This window comes from Myripristis murdjan, chromosome 9 (genome assembly GCF_902150065.1).
Source record: "Myripristis murdjan chromosome 9, fMyrMur1.1, whole genome shotgun sequence".
Lineage (NCBI taxonomy): Eukaryota > Metazoa > Chordata > Actinopteri > Holocentriformes > Holocentridae > Myripristis > Myripristis murdjan.
Genome location: NC_043988.1, coordinates 22,609,873 through 22,631,638, shown reverse-complemented (window position 1 = coordinate 22,631,638; position 21,766 = coordinate 22,609,873). Strand labels below are relative to the sequence as shown.

Here is a 21,766-nt window from a genome sequence, read left to right as displayed (position 1 = left end):
ATGGCTGTGTGACTGCTCTGATTGGGTCCAGCACATGTTAGATGTTAGCATGATCTACGGCCGTTTACACTGAGGATGACAAACCGAGGCTGGATGCTGTCTTCTTTTCTTTCTTTTGTTTAATGTAGTCCCGGTGGCATGCACACACACAGACTCACAGTCACCGACACACACATGTGCATGAAGATACATGCTCACACACGCACTCTCTCTCTCTCTCTCTCTCTCTCACACACACACACACACACGCATTCACACACCACCCACATCTTTGTTTAAGCTATGCTGTTTATATTTGCCTGAAAACATGCAACAATGTATGGAAACAGATGAGGCAAAGGGGGGCAGAGAGGGAGAGCGCTAGAGAGAAAGAGAAACTAACAGCTAAATATTTTCATCTGTGTCTGGGTCTGTGAGTACAGAGCAAAGGCTTGATTCCGCAGATCCAAACAAACCTGGAGAATATATGATTTCACACATCTCTCTGTTTCGTTCTTGCTCAAGGGGGACGTTCATAAAATGCCGGTCTTCAAACTGATGCCACAAATGAATGTAGGACCAGAGCACAGTGAGGAAGAGAAGGGTCTCTCCTTGATGATGATGGTAAATACTTTGGAATTTTGCTAATGATCTACCCATTCACAAAGAGAGGAGACGAGAGGAGAGGAGAGGAGAGGAGGGTGATATTTTTTTTCTTCTTCCATCTGTGCTTATTGATTCTGGCACCATGACAGATGCCTAATGAGGAACAGGGTTGGAGGAGAGCCCTGAGGACCCCAGAGGGTGGCTCACACACATATACATACACACTGCACACATGCACACGCACACAGATGTGAATGCGTAGAGACAACACACTCGTAAATGAACACATGCACATATAGTATTAGCAGACACACATGCGCACGGTGCAGATGGTAAAAATGAATTATCACTTGGATTCACCGGCGCTGGCCATCACTGTCTCACCGCAGCTCTTTAAAATGCTCTTTCAGGTCCGTATTTACTGACTTAATTACATTTTACATGAATATCCCAAGAGAGGAAGAAAGAGAGAGAGAGAGAGAGAGAGAGAGAGAGAGAGAAGACAGTGAAATGATTACAGTGGAGTCTGTATCTTGTTATCAGTTCACTATTACTGGATGCATCATTAATTTTATGGCCTTTCAAGTCAGAAGTCATCAACAATTAGGTTTAACTTTTCTCAAAGCTGGGTCTTGAAATATTATTACGCTGACACACACACAGACACACACATTCTCTCTCTCTCTCACTCGCTCTCTCTCTCTCTCACACACACACACACACAGACACACAGAACATCTGAGACAGTTCAAACAAGCAGGAGTGCTGTGAGTTGTTTTCTCTCATATCGTAATGCGTGCCGTATAGCGCAGTTACTTGCAATATGCAGTGTATCAGTGTCGCTACTGACAAGCCAATGCACACTCATGATTGCACAAACCAACTCACCGATCCACACATTCACACACACACACACACACACACACACTCAAACACACACAGAGCCATCATTGGAGTGGATGCTGTCAGGGAAGGATTTTAGAGCAGGAAGTGTGTAATTATCATGGACAGAGGGGTAGATAGATGGATGTGTGTGTGTTTAACACTCCCACACAATTTCCCTGCAATCTACTGGACTAATAGAAAGCAGGTGTGTGTGTGTGTGTGTGTGTGTGTGTATGTGTGCAGTACCATGTGAATGTGTATGCATTTATGTTTGAGTGCGCATGTGTGCATGTGTGTGCCTGTGCGATACGGTGTGTGAGAGTAAAAACCGAGACGCAGATCCTGTATCAGGCTGTTGAACTTGGACGGTGGATGAGGGACAAGGACAAAGTTGTGTTGGGGGCCTCCTCCCTGGCTTTTTCCGGTCAAAATCAGTCCAAAGGGGCCCATCACAGTCCCGCTGATTATTGCGTTTGCGACACTGTAAATTGTGTCCATATTTTTGCTGTTATGTGCAACTAATGCGACTCAGTTCGGAGTCCAGGCAAAAAAAAATCCATCATAATTTGAAAGCACTAGTTTTTAGTATCGAACCACTCATGGGAGTTTCTGGCTGTCCTGGTAATCAGTGCAGTGGTGATGCACTCACAAACTTTTCCCTCCTGTGGCATGAAACCCATACCAGCAGAATACAGCTAAAGAGGATGGGACAAAAACAGTTTTTGTGGGTGTGCTGTGATCACTCAGTGGGATGTATTTTCCCTCTTATGATCACTGTATTTTTTCCTAATTGCAGCAATCAATCAAGAGCCCAAATGCCGGTAATGATGTAATACCATAGATTGATGGCAAAGAAAATCACACTGGGTAGGCCGTTCCACAGTGTTGTGCCTTCGTTTAGGGAGGGTCATGTTGTTTATTATGTACTTTCTGGAGCTAAAATGTAAATTATTGGTGGTGTAATTTGCAATGAAACTTTTTTAAAGCTGTACAGTGAAAGGGTAGCTGTCAGACGTGAAGGCTACTGGAGTCTCATTGGGTGCGATCTTCTTACTGACTGATTACAAATGCAGTCCCGACTGGTTGATCCGATCTTACTGGGTAATTGGCCTGTAACAGCCAACTGTGTTAAATGAAACCCTCTGTAATCAGCAGCTCTATCTGATTAACTTGTGTAACACGCACACACACACACACATGCGCATACAAAGACACATGCAGTTGTACAAATAAATGTGTGTGTGTGTGTGTGTGTGTTTGCGTGTGTCAGAGTTATGCATGCGGCGCTGTTTCAGATTGGTCACAGAGCTGCTCTCCCTCTCTCAGCCTATCCTCTGTTTCCCCTCTAAGCAATGAAGAAACACTCTTTAAAAAATCCCAGGCATTGCAATAAAGATCAAGTGTGTCTTTTTGTGATTCAGCACTTGCATGTGGATAGATGTTGTGTGTTTGTATCACAGTTTAGTTTCTTGACTCACTCCTACACAGCTTACCTCTGGTCCAGTCCTACAGTTTTCTTTACGTGTAGATGATGCAGAGAGGTTATACAAGGTAAAACCTGTTCCTCTTGGAAACATTTTGCACACATCTTTTGTATCTAGCCACAAAAGTGTAAAAGAAACTAATGTTTTTGTGTTTTTTTAGGCTTCTGACAAAGCCAATGATCAGCTGACGGTCAGCCAAGGACCCTCACCAACAGCCGTCATCGTTGGCTGATGCTCACTTGCAGTTTGTGAGGTGTGCCCCACATCACTGGCTCTCATTAAAGGCTGATGGTTGTTTCACCGATGCAGAGGGAGCTTTCTGATTGGCCTAAATGAATCAGGTCATGAGAAACAAAAATCGAGTTGTGTTGTTATTGTGCTACCTAATTAACTCTCTCTGGTTTGCTTGCTGGTGATAAACAAACCTTCCTCCGCAAGCAAAAGACCGTCAGGCTGACCACACCAGTGCCAGTTCAGTTTCTCATCAGACAAATTCATGTTTCATATACCTAAAGGCATAGAGAAAAATCCTGCACACTGGTTTGATTTGCAGCTAAGTCATTTTTGACAGCGTTTCAATCTGGTCAGGATCTTCTTTAGGTCATACTGGTGTGATCATAGGATAAAACCATTTTAACAGATTCAGAGTAGCATGAAAATATGACTTCTTTATCTTTCCTTCAACTCAAGGGTATGGAGAAGTATTTCTGCTCTCACAGGTACAGAATGTGCATGTGTTGGCTGTGAGCTGCTGTTTCTGTGGCATGATCATTGACAACTTTTAGCAGCGGAGGTAAAGCGATGCAACACAGTGACTGGCAGCCTCGATCGGTGCCAGTTCATTGATGTCAGTTTTCCCCGTAGACAGTTCCTCAGGAGACGTAGCTTTTTTTAAAATATTTTTGCTCACTACCTAAAACTGACTTTGTGGGCTGATGCCTGCCAGCCCACAGTACAGTGGCTCATTCAGTGTTCACAAGTAACGATGGAGAGACACGCTGCCAACATGGAATATCTTATAGAGGCAATTAATTCAACATCATCAACTAATTATTTTCTTTTTTCAGGATCAATTTCCCTGCAACTACTCTTTGGGCACCGATCCACAAACGCACGCACGCACACACACAGGAAAGCCTGAGAAACACTCCTTTTAAAGTTTGTGTGAGGACACAAATCCATTTATGAGAGAGGGCTGGCTGCTGTCTAGAGACACCTCTGACAGCTCTTCCTTTCTCCTCTACAAAGAGCTCTCTTTCTCTCTTTCCCCCCTTCCTTCTTTATAGCAAAAGATTGACAGTTATGGCCAAATGGATCTGAAGCCTTTTTAACAGCACATTCCTCACCTTTAATTTGAATGCTCTCTTCCCTCCTCCATTGTTTTGATTGTCCTAGTTTTGTTGGATAACTTGGAAAGAACAAAAAATCATGAAGATGAAAGAAGATTAAAGAGAACAAGAAAGGAAAAACTGTTGGCAAGGGGAAGACAGGATGAAAGAAAGAAAGGTAAAGAGGACCAAAAGAGAACACCCTTCATCTGAAGCCCATTAGCTTTATATGAGCAAGGCAGAAGTCAGAGTGTAAGGCCGTCAGTATTTGCTCAGTCATTTAATAAAGCCCTGTTCACACTTTGTGTTAACATTCATCTCGAGTGATCTGATCACAAACAGACAGCCAAGACAGCGCTCAAACCTGACATTATCTCTCTAAATTATCAGATTTATGATCACAGCCCTCAGAATAATTTCTTTCCTTTCTTACTTTTATCCTACTTGTATATATGTCACTATCTTCCCAAATCTGAATTTCACACCAACCATCTGCTCTATCAAATGCTCCTTCCTTCCTCAAAATGACAAGGTGGTGCTTCCAGTCAATGTGACGGTTCACACTTGTACTTGTACTTAACACCTGAACCCAGAGCTGTCCACTTGTGATCAGATCACATGCTAAAACTAAGTATGAATGGCGTCTCTGTCAGATACTAAAAGGTTAGTCACACTATTCATTCACTGTGTGACAGTGAATGAATAGTTTAAAACTATATTTTGTGTGTGTGTGTGTGTGTGTGTGTGTGTGTACATTGGCATGCACGTACATGCACGTGTATTAAAAGAAGAAGAGGAAAAGTAGATTTTGTGCACCGGTACAGTTGATTGAGTTTTGGGAAAACAAGCACTGCAAGCAAGAATAATAAAAGACAGGAAAAGGAGAGATGAGGGCAAGAAATGGGGCATGCTAACAGAGCTTAATGCTGCTCATTGCAGAGGTCATATTTTCCTTTTGTAGTATCCAACAGTAGACACCACACACACACACAGGCCAGGCTATCCAACAGAGCAGTGTCGGTGTGTGGGGCAGTGAGACAGGCGTTAGGTCATGTAGGGCCATAGAAGCAGAGCCAGGTCGGTAATGGCTTTGGTCTGGACCAGAACTGGTAATAGGATTGGTCTGGATCAGAACCGACTAATTTGTCAGCAGCTGTGCAGCTCCTGGTCTCAGCGGGCCTGGGATAAACTCCAGAGACTGATACCCGAGCTCTCCTCCCGGCCCCGACTCGCTGGCCAAACCACAAGGTCAAAAACCAGCTCTACTCCAGAAATCAATGATCATGAGCTATGTCTTTTTTTCCAAATCTATTTAAGGTTAGGGTTAGGCATAAAACTTTTAGTGCACGGGATAAGGTTGGGGTAAGGGTTAGGTTCATAATTTTTAGCTGAAAGAACTCTTAATGACTTCCAGCATTGCAGTTTGGCCATGAAGTGATATCCTCTGTTCTTCACATTGTCATAAATGGTTCAATGAGACAAGACAAGCTGGATCTCAGGAGCGAGATGGAGCACCTGCAACTACAAGATTATTAAAAATACATCGTGTGATCTGATATGAGAAAGAGGGTGAGAGTGTCAGTTTATATTGATTATCACCTGAGCCTGTCTAAAAAGCAGCACTTGTACAGTAAAAGAGCTGAAATACATATTTTTGGGTGTGGATGGCTCTCACAAATGCTGTAATATCAAGTTAATAAAGTTTTCATATTCCAAAATCTAATACTGAACTTTAGTTTTACAGATTCATATAATAACAGACTCAACTAGAAGAGTGCACCCAGTAGAGTGCAGATCTCTGCCTGGTGTTTCTCCACTTTTCCAGACTATAGGCTTCCCTATGTGCTGAGCAAAACTCAGGAGAGACTCACCAATTTGTCAAACCCTTTTCAAAAAAAAAAAAAAAAACATCAGTTACTACATACTTCACAGATAATGAATTACAGTATAGAAACCTAAGTGTAAAACTCCAAAGCCTCTCAAGTTTAGCTTTCTCTTGTTCTCTCCATATCTCTTTGGCTTCATTTCACATTAACCCAGTGGCCAGAAACCTTTGATAGAAACCATGTTTCAAAAGTAACATGAATTGAAATAGTAATATTCAGAATTACTACTGATGTCTCTCTCTCTCTCTCTCTCTCTCTCTCTCTCACACACACACACACACACATTGCTCAGTTGTTACACACAGCATGGCCACGTTCAGAGAAAAAATATTAGGTTAATGGACCTGTAGTATGCAAAGAGAGAGATAGAGAGAGGGAGACAGCAGCAGTGGTTGAGTGAGCTTGACAGGGAATGAATTGTGGGAGGGAGAAGCAAAGAACAAAGGTTTTCAAAGGTTTTGAATCACTGTATCCATGAGAAGTTCTTCGTTTGTTGATTTTTTCAAAATGTGTTTGAGTACCAGTTTGCCAAGTCCTACTTCAGTTTAAGATCATGTCACTAATTTAGCAGCAGGCTGGTGCAGTTGCACAGTTGGTGATGTCAGATCAGGCCTCCACCCCGAGCATGCAAGTGCGCGCACACACACACAAACACAAATGTTGACGCACATGCAGATGAGCACACACAAACCCATGTGCATGTGCAAGTACAAATGTGCACTCAAGGACAGACAGACACACCTACGCACTCATATTCACACACACACACACACACACACACACACACACACACACACACATGCAGACACACACATATAGACACGCCACAGCCTCACTGCGTGACAACCCCTCTCTTGGCTCTGTAATAATCACAGAGTAGCAGTACAGTAAAAACACACGTGGTTTATACTACATTTCTGTCTGCATCCATATGTGTGACCATATGAGCATAGGCACAGAAACACACATACACAGCCACAAGGACAAATGCACACACTCTCACACACACACACGCACACACAAAAAAACATCAGTGTGTGGGTTTCCACTTTGGGCATCAAACCACACTCTCTCAAGTTTTTGCCGTGGTTTTTCTTTCCTTCTCTCTCGTTTTTTCGGGTATTGCCAAAGACCTTGTTCCAAACCCATATGCTGATGTTTTTACAAGGCTTATATGCACACGCATGCATGCACTCACACATGCACATGCACACACACATGTGGAGTGATCTAGCCCTGGTTGACCTACATGTTGGCCCAAGCGGGCAGTTAGGGTGGAGCTGATGGTGAACCTGGGTCAGTGCCTTCTGAGTTCTACTGCTTTTTTCAATGGACATTTATTGATGGAGACACTAACATAAATATGTTAAATTGACGTACTTTCATCCAGTGTCAGGAACAGATGAAGATTTCTGGATTACAAATATTTGTAATTAAGAAGGTTCCTGTGTATGTGTGTTTGTGTACGCATGTTTATGTGTGTGTGCATGCGTGTGTGTATCTGTGGTGCATGACCTTCACCTTCAAGTCAGGAATATAAACTTTCCATGTACCCACACATTCATACTCAGTAGTTTGTAGAGCAACATATAACAATAAAGGGATTACTTTAATCTTATGATAAAAAAAAGACAATTTAGTCACTCTGCAGTTTTCTGAAAAAAGGGAAGTTACTGCAGTTGAGGGATTATTCAATTCTCCCATAAACTGCATTTCAAGGGAGAAAGCACTTTAGTTCTTTAGTGCTGAATCATCTTTTCAAAGATTTCAAAAAATGATTATTAATGACATTCAGTGATGCTGAGATACTGATGGCACAGTTCATAGGAGTGCCTTTTCATTGACATAAATTATCTACGTAATCTTGAGGATATCTCAAATAATCAAATTATTACTTGTTGAGATCCCAAATTTCCAGAGATACCAAATATGTTCTGCTGAATTATAGGGAAATTTTTATAAAATATATGCACAAGACATCTAGATATTTTCTATGTATTGTAATAGTGCAACAGTGGCATCTTTGGTTGAAATTTTCACTTAGTTGAATGTATCTGTGTATGTATGTGTAAAAATGTTTATCTATCTATCTATCTATCTATCTATCTATCTATCTATCTATCTATCTATCTATCTATCTTTGATTTAGATAGGTATATAGGTGTAGATAGATATATAGATGCCATGCGAGGGAAATAGGGCAAGCTCACACACAACCATCCACATACACACCTGCACACACACACACACACACACACACACACACACACACACACACGGGCCTCATGTCCCTGACTGTCTCACCACAGTAGCTCTGATGTCTATTGTGGAGCCATTAGACCACTTTAAACACATTCCCCGTCTTACAGACTGCCACCGCCGCCTTTCTGGAACGCACATGCATACACACATACATGCCATGGCTTATGCTTGTATATTCATAAGTGGTAGGCGTATGAACCACCAACAACATTTTTGACCACACACAGATACTTGCACAAGAAGCATGCTCTTATATTAGACTGAGCGTAGCACACGCACAGTGATGAAAGCATGCTTGTGTATACAACACGCAAACCATGCTTTACTGTGGCTGAATACATTTTTTCTCATGCATGCACCATGCATGCATACGCACATGACATTTTGTATATTTAAACAACCTTTTCCTGGTGCAGTGGAGTGCTGGGTCTGGCTGGAGCCTCTAAGTGATTTGTCAGTGAGAGCCATGCAGGCCAGGAACCCCTCAAAGTTTGCTTTGGGTTCCAGAGGGACGCACTTCAAGACCCCTGAGTTCCTGTCCATGGTATGCACTCTGCTTCATGCTCTGGACCCTCACCCCTGAAATGTAGAACACATACACATACACACACACACACACACACACACACACACACACACACACACACACTCACACAGATGTGAATACAAGTATACATGCACACATACCAGCACACATATACATATGTAGTCGATGCACGTATTCAAACCCAAGTGGACACACATTATTCTATGTATACATTCATGCATGCACACCCACCCACTGACACACACACACACACACACACACACACACACACACACACACACACACAAAGCACAGCACAGTCATTGTTGCAGGCATTCTCTACCCCCTCCAGTGAGCCTCTAAGTGACTACATGACAGCTTTATCTCAAAATCAAGGCCAACTTAATTAGTAGCTAAGCTCCTATTGGTAGTTTCACTCTAAAACACACACACACACACACACACACACACATCAATATAGATATAGATAGATAGATAGATTTGTTTGTTTTTTTACAACCTTAAAATGCAGTTTAAATTTATTCCTTTGCTGTTTCAGAACAACAAGCCAGCCTTTTCATGTTTTGATCCTTCAGAATTCCAGTAATTATTTGATCATCATAAAAAATTGGATGTTTATTTTCTTCACTTCAATTGCTCATTTTGCTTCTGTGACAAATTTTCTCCCTGTGCGATCGATAAAGAAATCTGAATCTTAGTTTTGCATAAATTCTTACAACCAGCACAGACTTACTGTAATACAATTAAAACTCATGTTCTCTGGCCTATAATATCAGTTGTATCATTTATAGAAAAGAAAAGAGAAATAACTAGGGGAGACTGGAGGAGTAACATTATCTGATGCTTTTTGTCTTCACATGTAATTTATTATCTATAATTTAACAATTACTTTCAACTCTCATAATAGCTCTGTATTTATGGAGATAAATTGTTCCTGAGGCAAGAGCTGTTGACAGTGATAATACACTTGAATAATCAAATCTTTGTAGAAAATGATCTCATTATCTCCCTGTGGCCACCACATATCAGTCAGTTCTATGGACTTTCATCTGTCATCCTTAGAGCATTAAATCTATCAAAGAAAGGTAACTCATAATTAGTCCCATGTCATATAACAGAATATAATAAAAACATTTACTATAGACACACCCTCCACATAAACATGGAGAGAATCAAAACTTTGTGAACTTGATGAAGAAGGTCTGTAAACTTTAAGTCACAACCAGATTATTCTCACTGATGCCTTCAATAGGACGCTGAGGCAAAATGCTTCGGTCCCTGTGAGAACAAATTCAGCTGTGAAGAGTGAAGCAGGGTTTGCGGATGTGTGCCAATTAAGAGTCAGCAAACGGGTGTTTTTCTTTTCGGTGTTTGGAGCGCTGAGCCTGACTTCTCTGGTTCCCATTCAGTGGCTTACACAGGCGACGCTGAGCGTCAGCCAGGACGCAAGACGTTCATCAAACACAACAAGAATTTGTCAGATTTGCTCTGTTCAGTTCTCCACACCTCCCATCTTTATTTCCCCCTCTTAACAGATGTCTCAAACCCTCAAATGTGCCACGCTGCCTCTGGGAGGCTAAGTGGATGATGCACTTTCCAACCAAAAACTGATTAAAATAAAATATGTTTAAATCAGAACTGCTTGCATGAAAGATTAACACACTTGGTGCAGAAGAAAACTTAGAGGGCCTTGCATATTGTGCAGACAAGACACAGGCTACTGCATACATAAATATACAAACAGCACTATTGACATAGTTGGGGAAAGTAACGTTACACTGGTATGTTGGTGGATGTCTGATTAAAACCATGCAAACTTTTCGGGAATTAATAGGAACAGCATTTTTTTTTTTCACCTTGATAGCTGGGCAGTTCCCTTCAAATTTCATCCCATGAGTTTGGAAGGTGTGCAGCAGACCAAGGATTGCAAACTTTTTATCAGCCAATGAAGGACCAGGACACCAAAATCACCAAAATAAAGTTGCAAGGTTTTACTTAATAATATGTTTTGGGAAATACAGCCAGCTAAGAGTGAGTGAGTGAAAACAGATTTCACATAGACTTCAGAATATGGCAAGAGTTTCAAAACATGCAAAAACTGGACAAAATTATTCACAGGGTCCAGATTATATTTCTAATGAATAATACACAAACACACTGTGAGCGAGACTGCTTATTTGATTTTATTCATTTATTTTCACAGTGTGACAGAGAATACAGGGCATCACTGCATGGAAAGAAATTATACTCTCTCTCTCTCTCTCTCTCTCTCTCTCTCTCTCTGCCGCGCTTGCACGTCACGTGACTTGGATTCCCAGCAGGCACTGCCAGGGAAGGCGTGTCCAGCGGCTCACAGCCAATAGTATTCCTCTGTACGCGGAAGTACCGAGGAAGAGGGAAGTTCAGTTTGTTTACATCGCGGGAGAGAAAGACAGCTATCTCTGAGGATGGACGGGGTGTGGTGAAGCCTCTGCTGTGTAGAAGATCTGCTTTGATGGCTGGACGTCGTATTTACAGGTAGTGCGCATCCGCACCAACTTTATAAGCCCGTTGCTAACGAGCTAAGAGCTCAAATAGCTTCTTACAAGGCGACGAAAAGGTGACAACATGGCTAATTGCGCCTCCTAAGTTTACATTCCTCACCGTCTTACAAGATTTCGACACACAGTAGGGGAATTCAACCTCAGCAGCTTGAAATTATTTGGTTCAAGTGCATTTAATTGAGAGGTTATTTGTCACCATGTGTGCAGCTAGAGAACAGGGAATACTGGCATCCTGTGGTGTGGTTTGGTTATTACACATCAACAAATTGCTCGAGTAATATGTAATGTGTTGGGCGCAGAAATGGTCAAGTAACATTTTTCACACGCTGCGTAACGTTACGTGCGTGTTGAAAGGGGAAAGTGTTGGATTACGGGTTTGGCGAAGGTGCTTCTTGCATAATCAGACCTGAGGCTCTTCTCACACTCCTTCAATTGTGGTTTGTATCACAGGCTGTGTGTAATAGCAGTGGCTGTGTTCCCTTTTCAAGTGAGAGGAAAATAACCCCTGAAAATGAAAATGACTGGTTTTCACAATTGGATGATGAGGAGCTGCATCCTTACATTTTACCATGTAGTGTTTACTAATTAAACTGTTCTGTAAATCAGCATCGGTCATAATTGCTGATATACGGCTGTATACATTGGCCTTATTGAATCCAACATACTGGAGTGTATGGCAGTAGATTTGCAGCATGTGATGTTTAACTGATTTGATTATTTTGAAATAACGTCAACAATCTCATAATTGGAATGGCAAACTCCCCTTGACCCAAAGTCCACAAGCTTAGTTTAACAAATCTTCAAAGATAATATTTGACCAGTCACATCTCGTTCCTGCTCCGAAATGTGTTTGGCCAGCACCTGAGCTAGAGTGTGCATGTGCGCATGCAAATATGTGTGTGTGTGGTTGTGTGTGGATGCAGTGTGCCTGTGTGCATGTTTTTTTTTTTTTTTTATATAGTTCTGCTTGTATGTGCATGTGTGCACATGCACTTATTTGCATGTGTGATAGAGAGAGTGTGTGCGAGTACTTCTTTAGTATTCAGCATGCATTTCTGTCCCACCTCTGCTGTGCTGAAAACCAAGCTCCAACACAAGTCAACAAGAGGCGTTTGTTCCTAATTTGGTTGGGTTTTTTTTCCCTCCTCTAAAACGAGCATTTATATATTCACATCGGCGAGCCATAGGGGCTTTCCAGCAGAGATGATGGCAAGACATTAAACAAGTCGTCTGTAACGAGGTGATCGTAAAACACAACCCAGTGGTGTCCCACACAGACCTGTCATTATGGCTAAAAACAACCAATACACACACATACACACACAAAATTCTCAGGCTGTGTGCAGACACAAAACACATTCTCGCACACCCCTGTGAGTTGGCCCCCCACTCTTTTCTGCCCATCATCATAAAAGGTGAAGAATGCACTGTTTATTTCTCAGTAGACCTTGATGAGAGAATGTATTGAGAAGGCTTGATCCCCCAGCTTAAAAAGTTAGATAATTAGATTGTGGCAGTAAGGGCTTAACATAACCAGCTTAACCCACTTTGCTTTAATCTACATCCATTTCTTGAGAAAATAGAATGATTATGAATTTGGAGGCTTAACTGGCCCACACATGCATGCATCACATAGTGTCCAAAGCTTAGGCACTTAAAATAATCATTGCCTAAATAGCTTCCAGTGTTTCCTTATTGGGTAAGCTAATGGTGCATGACTACACTTACCATACCTGTCAGTGTCTGACAAATAGTTGTTTACAGATCAATTTAGCTTATTAAACAGAAAGTAAGGATAGAGTAATTGGAAATGCAAGATATTTGAGACACATTGATGGTTTAAGTTTGTAGAAATGTGGCTTTGTCTTCGTTGTTGTTTTTCACACCTCGGATCTCTCTTAGCTCCTAGCTAAATTCATCTGGACCCAGTACAAATCCTTGGAGCCTCATGTCTCAGCCACTGATTGAGCCCCAGACAGAGCCGCTGCTGGATGTCCAGGAGATGCAGTTCTGGCTGGGGAAAGTGGTGGCTTGGGGCCAGGCTGACAGCCCAGAGACCCAAAAGGACACCTGCCTACACCTCAGTAGACTGAGGGATTTCCTGCAGCTGCTCCTCACACACATCAGCAACATGGTGAGTGGACAAAACGGATTCAAATGAAGTATCTCTCCTCACAGTCTTACCTTTCATAAAATGAAAGAGAGGCTCTGAGTCCTCTGAACTACTGTGAACTGTTTTGAAGACAGTTTTTGGACAGGTTTGAATAGCTCTGCGTCTGCAATATCTCCATCTCTCCAAGTTGCTCTTACGACCTGACAGGGTTCACATCCACCAAAGGGCCCAGTCTACAGGTTGTAAACACCCTGCGTAGTCAAACTAATTAGGCCAGTTAATCAATTAGGCTGATCAGCCAAATGGCCCCCTGATTAATGAAGCACTAAGCTACAGCAAACACCAGCAAGCCTAGTGCACACACACAACCACGCACACGCTCTCTCTCTCTCTCAGAGCCAGGGCATGAACAGTAAGTCCAGCGTCGGTAGGGCCCGAATAACAGAGGCTGCTCTGTGCTGTGCAGAAGCGGTGTGTGTGTCTGGTTGGCAGCGCTACAATGTTGAGTTAGCCAGGTAATAGCCGCATTGGGACCTCCAGCGCTAACCTAATGTATCCCCATATCAAGTCCAGCAAATTTGGGAAGGGGGCAGAGGACAGGAGGGGTGCGGGACTCTGAGATCCCAGTGTTAAAATCCCCATGCCTCCTTCTACCGCCTCTCGCTCTGGTCCAGATGCCTTCACTCTCTCTCTCTTTTAGCAATTTTTCTCTCACTTTTTTCTCTCTCATAATATACTCTCTCTTTCTCCCATAAGAGGTCTTTGTTTTGTTCAACTTAGGGGCATGGGGCTCATGCAGGTTTTAATTTATTTTCCCCAGTCCATTTGTTTTACTGTAATAATTTGGCAGTGGTTATAATAAGTCTCATAGTGTTTCTCCTTCTGTTTTACCTTTTCTCTACCTTGGCAACTCTGTCTATAATATAGACAAATAGATTGAACACTGGTGGTGCCAATCATTTTTATCTCCTTTTCTCCGTCTCGGTACGTTTGTACCATTTTGGGTTTGCATCATCGAAATGTGTCAGAATGTGTAGGATGATGGAGGAGGTAGAAAGTGAGAGAGAAAGACAGGGGTAGAGCTTAAATGAAGTGAAATCCGTTTTACTGGCAGTGGGCTCATAAAAGAGCAGCTGAGGATAGCCTGCTTCTTGGCAACTTTTTGGATCCTTTGATGACTTAACGACTTTCTTGTGGTTTTAGCCCAAAGATGAAAAATATTCCCATTAATATTAATTTTTTGGTTTACACTGGGTTAGCAACCTTAGAGTAGTTTGTGCTTGAAAGGTTTCAGTTCCAGGAATGCCCTTCTTGCTTGCATGCAGGGTCCAAAATTTACTTCTTAGCTCGTCTGCCAATGGCAGGTAAACTGAGAAAACTTACCAGCCAAAAATATTTGTAACCCGCCATAAAACTGCATCATGCATTATTTACACACTGTGCTTTTGAGTTTCACATTTTAGTTGGGATCACGGGGCTCCTGTGTCATTCCATGACCTTTCTCTTTGCCTTAATGTTTTCGTTTTGGAGGCTTAGCACCAGAAATATGTTGCCACATCTCTAATGACATGTAACGCAGGTGTTTCTTAACAGCAGAAACATAGACAGACATGGTGTAGAAAGCACCAAATAGCAATAAGCTGCTTTAATTTGATTGGCTGATGTCACAATACTTATGGTGGACAATGAGGGACACACTAGTCTCAGCCAGTGCACAGACAAAACACAGTGATGAAGACCTGGCCCATGCTGTAATTCCAAATTATTTACTGGCTGGTGACCCCACTTTATTCCCCATTTCTTATATGGTTGCTCATATGGATTGGAAAAATCATGCATTTTTCATATAACTGGCAGAGAAGACTGTTCACAGGACCCTGGCAGGCCAATCATATGAGTGATTTGGCTCAGTTTTTACACAGTTTTTAGAATGAGTGAACTTTGGGGGGAAACAGGCTTGCTGTGAGAGGGAAACCATTATTTCTTAATTTTTTTTTACCCTGCTCATGATTGTAGCCTTTAGGTTTTTGGGCCAGTATTGCTGAAAGACAGAATGGACTATGGGCCAGCTGTATGTTGTTGTTTTTTTTAATATACAGAAATTCAATCTAATTATCTAACTTTTTAAGCTGGGGGATCAAGCCTTCTCAATACATTCTCTCATCAAGGTCTACTGAGAAATAAACAGTGCATTCTTCACCTTTTATGATGATGGGCAGAAAAGAGTGGGGGGCCAACTCACAGGGGTGTGCGAGAATGTGTTTTGTGTCAGAAATACAGATATTCATCTGGTAGGTGGAATAAAGAGGCAAACCCTGCAATGAAAATATGAAATTAGAATTGTAACTGCTTTAGAAATGTTCATGAAAAACACCAGAACTGTAACCTTCTTGCTCTAAACCAGTACCTGCTGGATTAGTAACAGAACATTTCCAAAAGTGAGTTTAGATTCTGCCGCTGAGCAGTGGAGTGGAGTACATTCTCCCACGACTAGTTGCTAGTGATACAGCATTACTTTTCTTCCCAGACGAATTGATTGGAAAATCCCGCAGCACTCATATAAGATGGATGCAGGGTGTGTGGGGAATTATGCAATGGATTATGGAGCCTCAATCGAGTTTATTTATACAATCAGCAGAGTCATTTTGTTATTAATTATTTCGAATAGCTACTTCTCTGATTTTAGCTCAGTGATGTCAAAGAAAAAAGTTGTCTCTTCACTGTTTTCTTCATCTTTGGACAAGCAAGGCCATCTATAAAGTTCTCCCCAGTCGAGAAGACAAGGCTTTGATTGTGATTTGGCACTGGTCAATTATGATTATATTCTGCTGCAGTGACTCATCTTTAAAGGAACAGTGTACTCAAAATACAAAAATATATTTTCTGTATTTTCTTTCTTACCTGTAGTGTAGTCTGTCTATCCAGATAGTCTCTGGGTGATTTGGTAAGGTTTTCAGCTTGCTGTGGTCTTCCCTGTCTCCCAGCACCCCAATACAAAGGGGTTGGGTATTCTTCTGTGGAGCCCAAATCATTGAAAATTTACGTGTGAAAAACTGAACAACAACAGATCTTTTTGCAGAAACTGGCAAACTGTATCAATCCACCTCAGTGAGCATGAATTAGAAGCATATCGTATAAGGAATACCATCCTCGCCCCATTGCATTGGGGTGCCAGGAGACAGGGAAGATTGCAACAGACTGGAAACCTCGCCATATCACACAGAAACTTTCTGTGCTTTGGGTGAACTATTCCTTTAAAGACCTATATTGCCATTTTCCAATAGCCGCAAAGCGATGTAGAGTCGCCATTGTAAATGAACATTCTTTCTTAGTTGCATCACACACATGCACACACACACATACACACACAGTTTTTACCATGTGTTGTAAGATTGATAGGAAGGCTGTGTGTTGGGGTTGTGCGCCAGACCGGGTAGATGGTGTTGGTGGGGGGTGGGGGTAACATGTTGAAGTGATACATAGAGGAGGGCATTTACAGAAACTCTACTTGGCCGATTACCATTCTGCTTCCCATTATTGATGATCTCATCCACTTGTATAAGTCAAGTTAGTTTCTCGTAGCCTAGCCTGTCTCTAGCCGGTTGTACGCCGTTGGAATACTGTACATTACCAAAAAATGCCTGGTGGATATAATAACGAAAACAATGATAAAATGTATTTATAGCACTAATATGGCACTTAACAATGTTCCTTCCCTTACAGCATGCCGTTAAAACAAGAATAGTGAAGTAAATGAGGAGATAAAAATGGAAAATATTATGCAGCCTTTTCTCCACACCAATCTCTAACCACAGTATATTTGCTCCATAATTGTCTCTGGTAAAAAGTGCCTAAATTCAGTGTTTATGAAAACTGGCATAACAAGGTCTAATTTACCTAATTTCTTTCTTTCCCCTTTCCCCTTTTCTCTTATTTCTTCCTTTGTTCTCTCCCTTCCTTCATCCCTCCTTACAACCTATTTCTCTTACTTTTTTCATTTACTCCCTCTTTCACAGCCTCCATCATTTATTCAGTCCTCTGATCCAATTTACTTTTCACAGTTAAAACTCATAGGACAGTACAAAGTTACCAAGAAGACTCAACACTTTTTTAATTAGCAAATTCTTAGCAGATGGCGTTGGCTCAAGGGGTCATTATGTCTTGTAAGAGGTTTTCATGGCTGCCGATCACACCCTGCCCTCCCGACAATGCTGTTCACACTGTCTGTACATGCAGTGAAACAGTCAGACTCATCTTTGTTTCAGCCACAGCACGCTGCTTCAATTAACCCTGGCATATGTCAGATTTAGATTGGGTGTTGGCTTCTCCTGCCTCAAAACTGTGCTGTGAAATTTGCAACTCAGAGGTGAAGCGGATGGATATGGTGTATTGTTATGGGCTGAAGAGTCAATACACAGTCACGTATGCATGATGGACTCACAAACATGCATGAGCGCACGTTGTTCAGACATGCAACTTGTAAATTTATTACGCCTCAGAGTATCACCTGATCATAGTTAATCAATGCCTTTTATCTGTTTTCTGTATGTCACTGAAGTCATCATAATATAAAATGTTATGTGGTCTGTGTTCACATAATAAACCCAGAAAAGTATGATGGTGGAACATGAACAATGTTGCACACCTGCATATATAGAGTAAAAATATAGAGGCCTTCATCGCAACACTTAAGAAATGCAGGACATCTGGGGCAATTAAATGTTTTCAACTCTGAAATGTATGGAAAGTCTTGTTTGATGCTTATTTAAAATCTGAAATGTGCGTGCAATATCCTCTCCTAGCTTGAAGCATTTCTGGATTTTTTAATTGGCTGTGGGGTGAAATGAATCACATGGTCTGTTGTTGTGAGCTGGATAAACACACACAGACACACACATACTAAAACCCTTGCAGTTATAGCACTCTCAGCCAGAGCCCTTTACTGCACAGTGCTCTGTTCTGTGTATCTCTCACTATTGCCACCATGGTGGGAGTTGTGGCGTGACATTGTATGGCTAAGAAATAAAATACGGGAAACAAGGTGATATATGAGCAACATGCTGTACACCTGTGGATGTGTGTGTTATCAAACTCGGTCACCTCAGACATTTACTGGACTAGGTCTTGTGTGTGTCTAATGATGCTAGGTGTTGTGGCACAGGTTTGCTAAATTTTAAGGCTAAGTAAGGGCCTGAGGCACATTGAGACCTGTTTTAACATCTGTGATAACGTGAAATGATGATGATTTTTTTGTATTGGCTCTACCTCTGTCATACTTTAGTCTGACGTTTGTTACATTCATTTTGATGCCAAATTAGTTCACATAATAATAACCCCCGTATTTTGCATTATTGTGGACATGGCAATAGCTGGTGTCTGTGGTGACATTTCTGCACTGGTGTGCAGTTGACCTTGAGTGACGCATTTCATGTCAACCACATTCAATAAATTTGTACTGGAAATATATAATTGAAATTATAGCATGGCTAATTACCTCATCAGACAATTCCATGACTCTAAAAGTTTCTTATTCTCCTTTCTTTGGGCGTGAAGGTTGAAAGCAACCCTCAGTTGTGTTCTTCAAACAGTGTTTAATTTACTGCTGCAAGGTGGAGATGAATTTCAAATGGAAAATTCCACAGAGCAGGTTTAAGTGTATACTCCAAGCTAGTTAGTGTACTCAGAGGTGTTTGGCCTTTCTAAATTAAATACAAATATGTATTAAATTCACTTTCTTCTGTATCTGACTGTCTCTGGCCTTCTCCTTAGGGCTCCACTACAGAGGCCATGACGAGGCTGCCCTTCCTGGGCCAGTTCCTGGGTCGGCTCTGCTGGAACCCTTACGTCACCGCTGATGGTGAGTGCACCTTTCACTGGACACCTTTTACTTTAACGCCCTTTCCAGAACAGTAAATGGACCAGGTTTGCAGAAAATACGTAGGTTGTGTTCTGTGTTGTGGGAGGAATGACATCAAACCACCAAGATCACCATTTTTTAAATTTTTTTTTAAAATTTTGTCCTACTCAATACAAAATTCCATGAACCTGTCAACACCTGCTCTGATTTGAATGAATTATTTTTCATGACTCTTATGAAACTCTGTGTGTAATTATGTTGCGTTGTGTTGTTTTGTCCTATCTGTAGCTGTGAGCAGACGGCTGCTGTTCCAGAGTCTGTGGGGTTTGTTCTCAGAGCATCCAAACAATGCCGTGGAGAGGAAGGCCAACCACTGGATACGGGTATGGACCCAAGATTCTCCATTTCTGTTGATACACTACTGAGGGTGCAATGATTTATGGGTGACTTGTTAAGATAAGAAAAAAAAAATGCTATTTTGCCTTCACCAGGGATAGGTTTTAGGAAGTTGTATGAACATGATTTTACTGCCACCTTCAGTCCCTCTGTCAGTCACTTTATCACGACCAAGTAAGGAGGCATTATAATAGCGAGTGATTACCTCTACTAATTGTTATTACCGTATAATTTTATGTTGTTTTTTTACAAATAAAAAGTGATTTCTTTCCATAACTTCATATACTGGAATTATTAGACAGAATTACCAGTTGCTACAGATGTTATTTGTAGTGTTTTGTTTTTTTTTTTTTTTTTTCAGTAAAAACATGTTGGTTTGTGACACTAACTTACTTTGACTGATGCAAATTGCGTGGCTTGTAGCTTGCCTCAGTCTTGTAGTATAAAATAATTACATTTAGAAAAACTTGTTTGCTCCTGATAACATATGTTCCTGCTATGATTCAAAACTGCCGAAGCAGGGGCATAGTTCTCGGTTTGTAAAATGCTCATTAAAATCTATCCACATAATTTCTTCTAATGCTAATGGAAACCTATACATGCACCACTCCTTCTGGTGATAAATTTCATATGTGGCTGCTCTGACTTTAGCAATTTCTGCTGAAACTGTAATTCAAGTTAGGATCAAGGTTGCGGGAGGATTTCTTTGATTATGATAGGGTTTGGTTATAATGATCACTGGAAAGGTTAGATAATAGAAACAACTTGTCTTAAGATCAGGAATAACATTTTTGTCAAAGTTTGCTTGTGAGAACACACACTGTGTTTCTTGTTATTTTTTTTATTTTTATTTTTTTGGTTGACCGTTAGTATAGCAAAAACAGTCAAAAATGCTGCCACACACAAATTTGTGTATAGGCTAGTTGTTGCTTCTTTGTAGTATGATTTTATTCACACTCCACACCAATGAGGATGCATGATGATTAAGGATGTAACCGTATAAAAAATGAAACCAGAAACAGCAGTGACAAAATTTGAAATTATTTTCTGTAGCAAGTATATACTGGCCTTAAGGCACATTGCACCATCAGAGCAAGTACAATTTCATATTCAAATTTTCATAGAGGTCTCCAAAAACCAGGCTGCTCAGTCTTTCATACAATTCCCTGCATATTGTTGTGAAATCAAACGTGACTGGCCATTTTTTAAACTTTCTTATGTTTTTTTTTCCTCTTCCACTCATCCATTGTACACGTTACCCTATAATCCTCATAGTCTGTTTTTCTGTTAATGTGTTAATTAGATTTGGACAATTATCACACACAGACTGACTATTAGCCCCTGTCTGACTACTCTTAAGTCAAAAATCCCTGTTTGACTCCCCATGGGCTGTTGAAGAGATTTTCTGTCTAATTTATTTTTAATAGCTCCTCTCTCTCCAACCCTCTGTGTCTCGGCTTCAGTGGGACATGAATGATTAATGGGTTAGATTGGGTCTCTAAAGTTAGTGTCAGCCCTTTGTGCCCAAAAATGTAAAACATGTTTTGAAAAGCAAATTAAAACGGACTGTTTCAGTGCCACTTGTCACCAGAGAACAGATGAAAGGCTCTGTTTTTATGTTACGGTTAGTCAATCCGGCTTACTGTGTGACTTTACTGTGTTTTTAAGACACAGAGGAGAGGGGAGAAGAAAGGAGAGAAGAAAAGATTCAGGGATTTTCAACTTTCAGAGGGTTCATACAGATGGCTTTTGATAAACAATGTGGAACCCTCAAATTTTTGCCAGATTAACTGTGTGTTTGTATTCTTTTGATTAATTTCTCATCTAATAAAACGTCTTGCTAATTAAAACAGCGCTGTTAAAGTAAACCTTGAGTTTGC

At 41.2% G+C, this 21,766-nt stretch overlaps 1 protein-coding gene across 1 annotated transcript in view; it reads left to right on the top strand.

Annotated features, from left to right (window-relative positions):
- The first annotated feature begins 11,366 nt into the window (after positions 1–11,366).
- The window catches only part of fancc (FA complementation group C), a 29,374-nt gene continuing 18,974 nt past the window's right edge, over positions 11,367–21,766 (top strand). The window contains exons 1-4 of the mRNA XM_030060485.1: positions 11,367–11,494; positions 13,423–13,654; positions 19,403–19,490; positions 19,779–19,873. Coding sequence (XP_029916345.1) covers positions 13,469–13,654; positions 19,403–19,490; positions 19,779–19,873 — 369 coding nt within the window. The 5' untranslated portion in view covers positions 11,367–11,494; positions 13,423–13,468. The remainder of the gene's footprint in view (positions 11,495–13,422; positions 13,655–19,402; positions 19,491–19,778; positions 19,874–21,766) is intronic.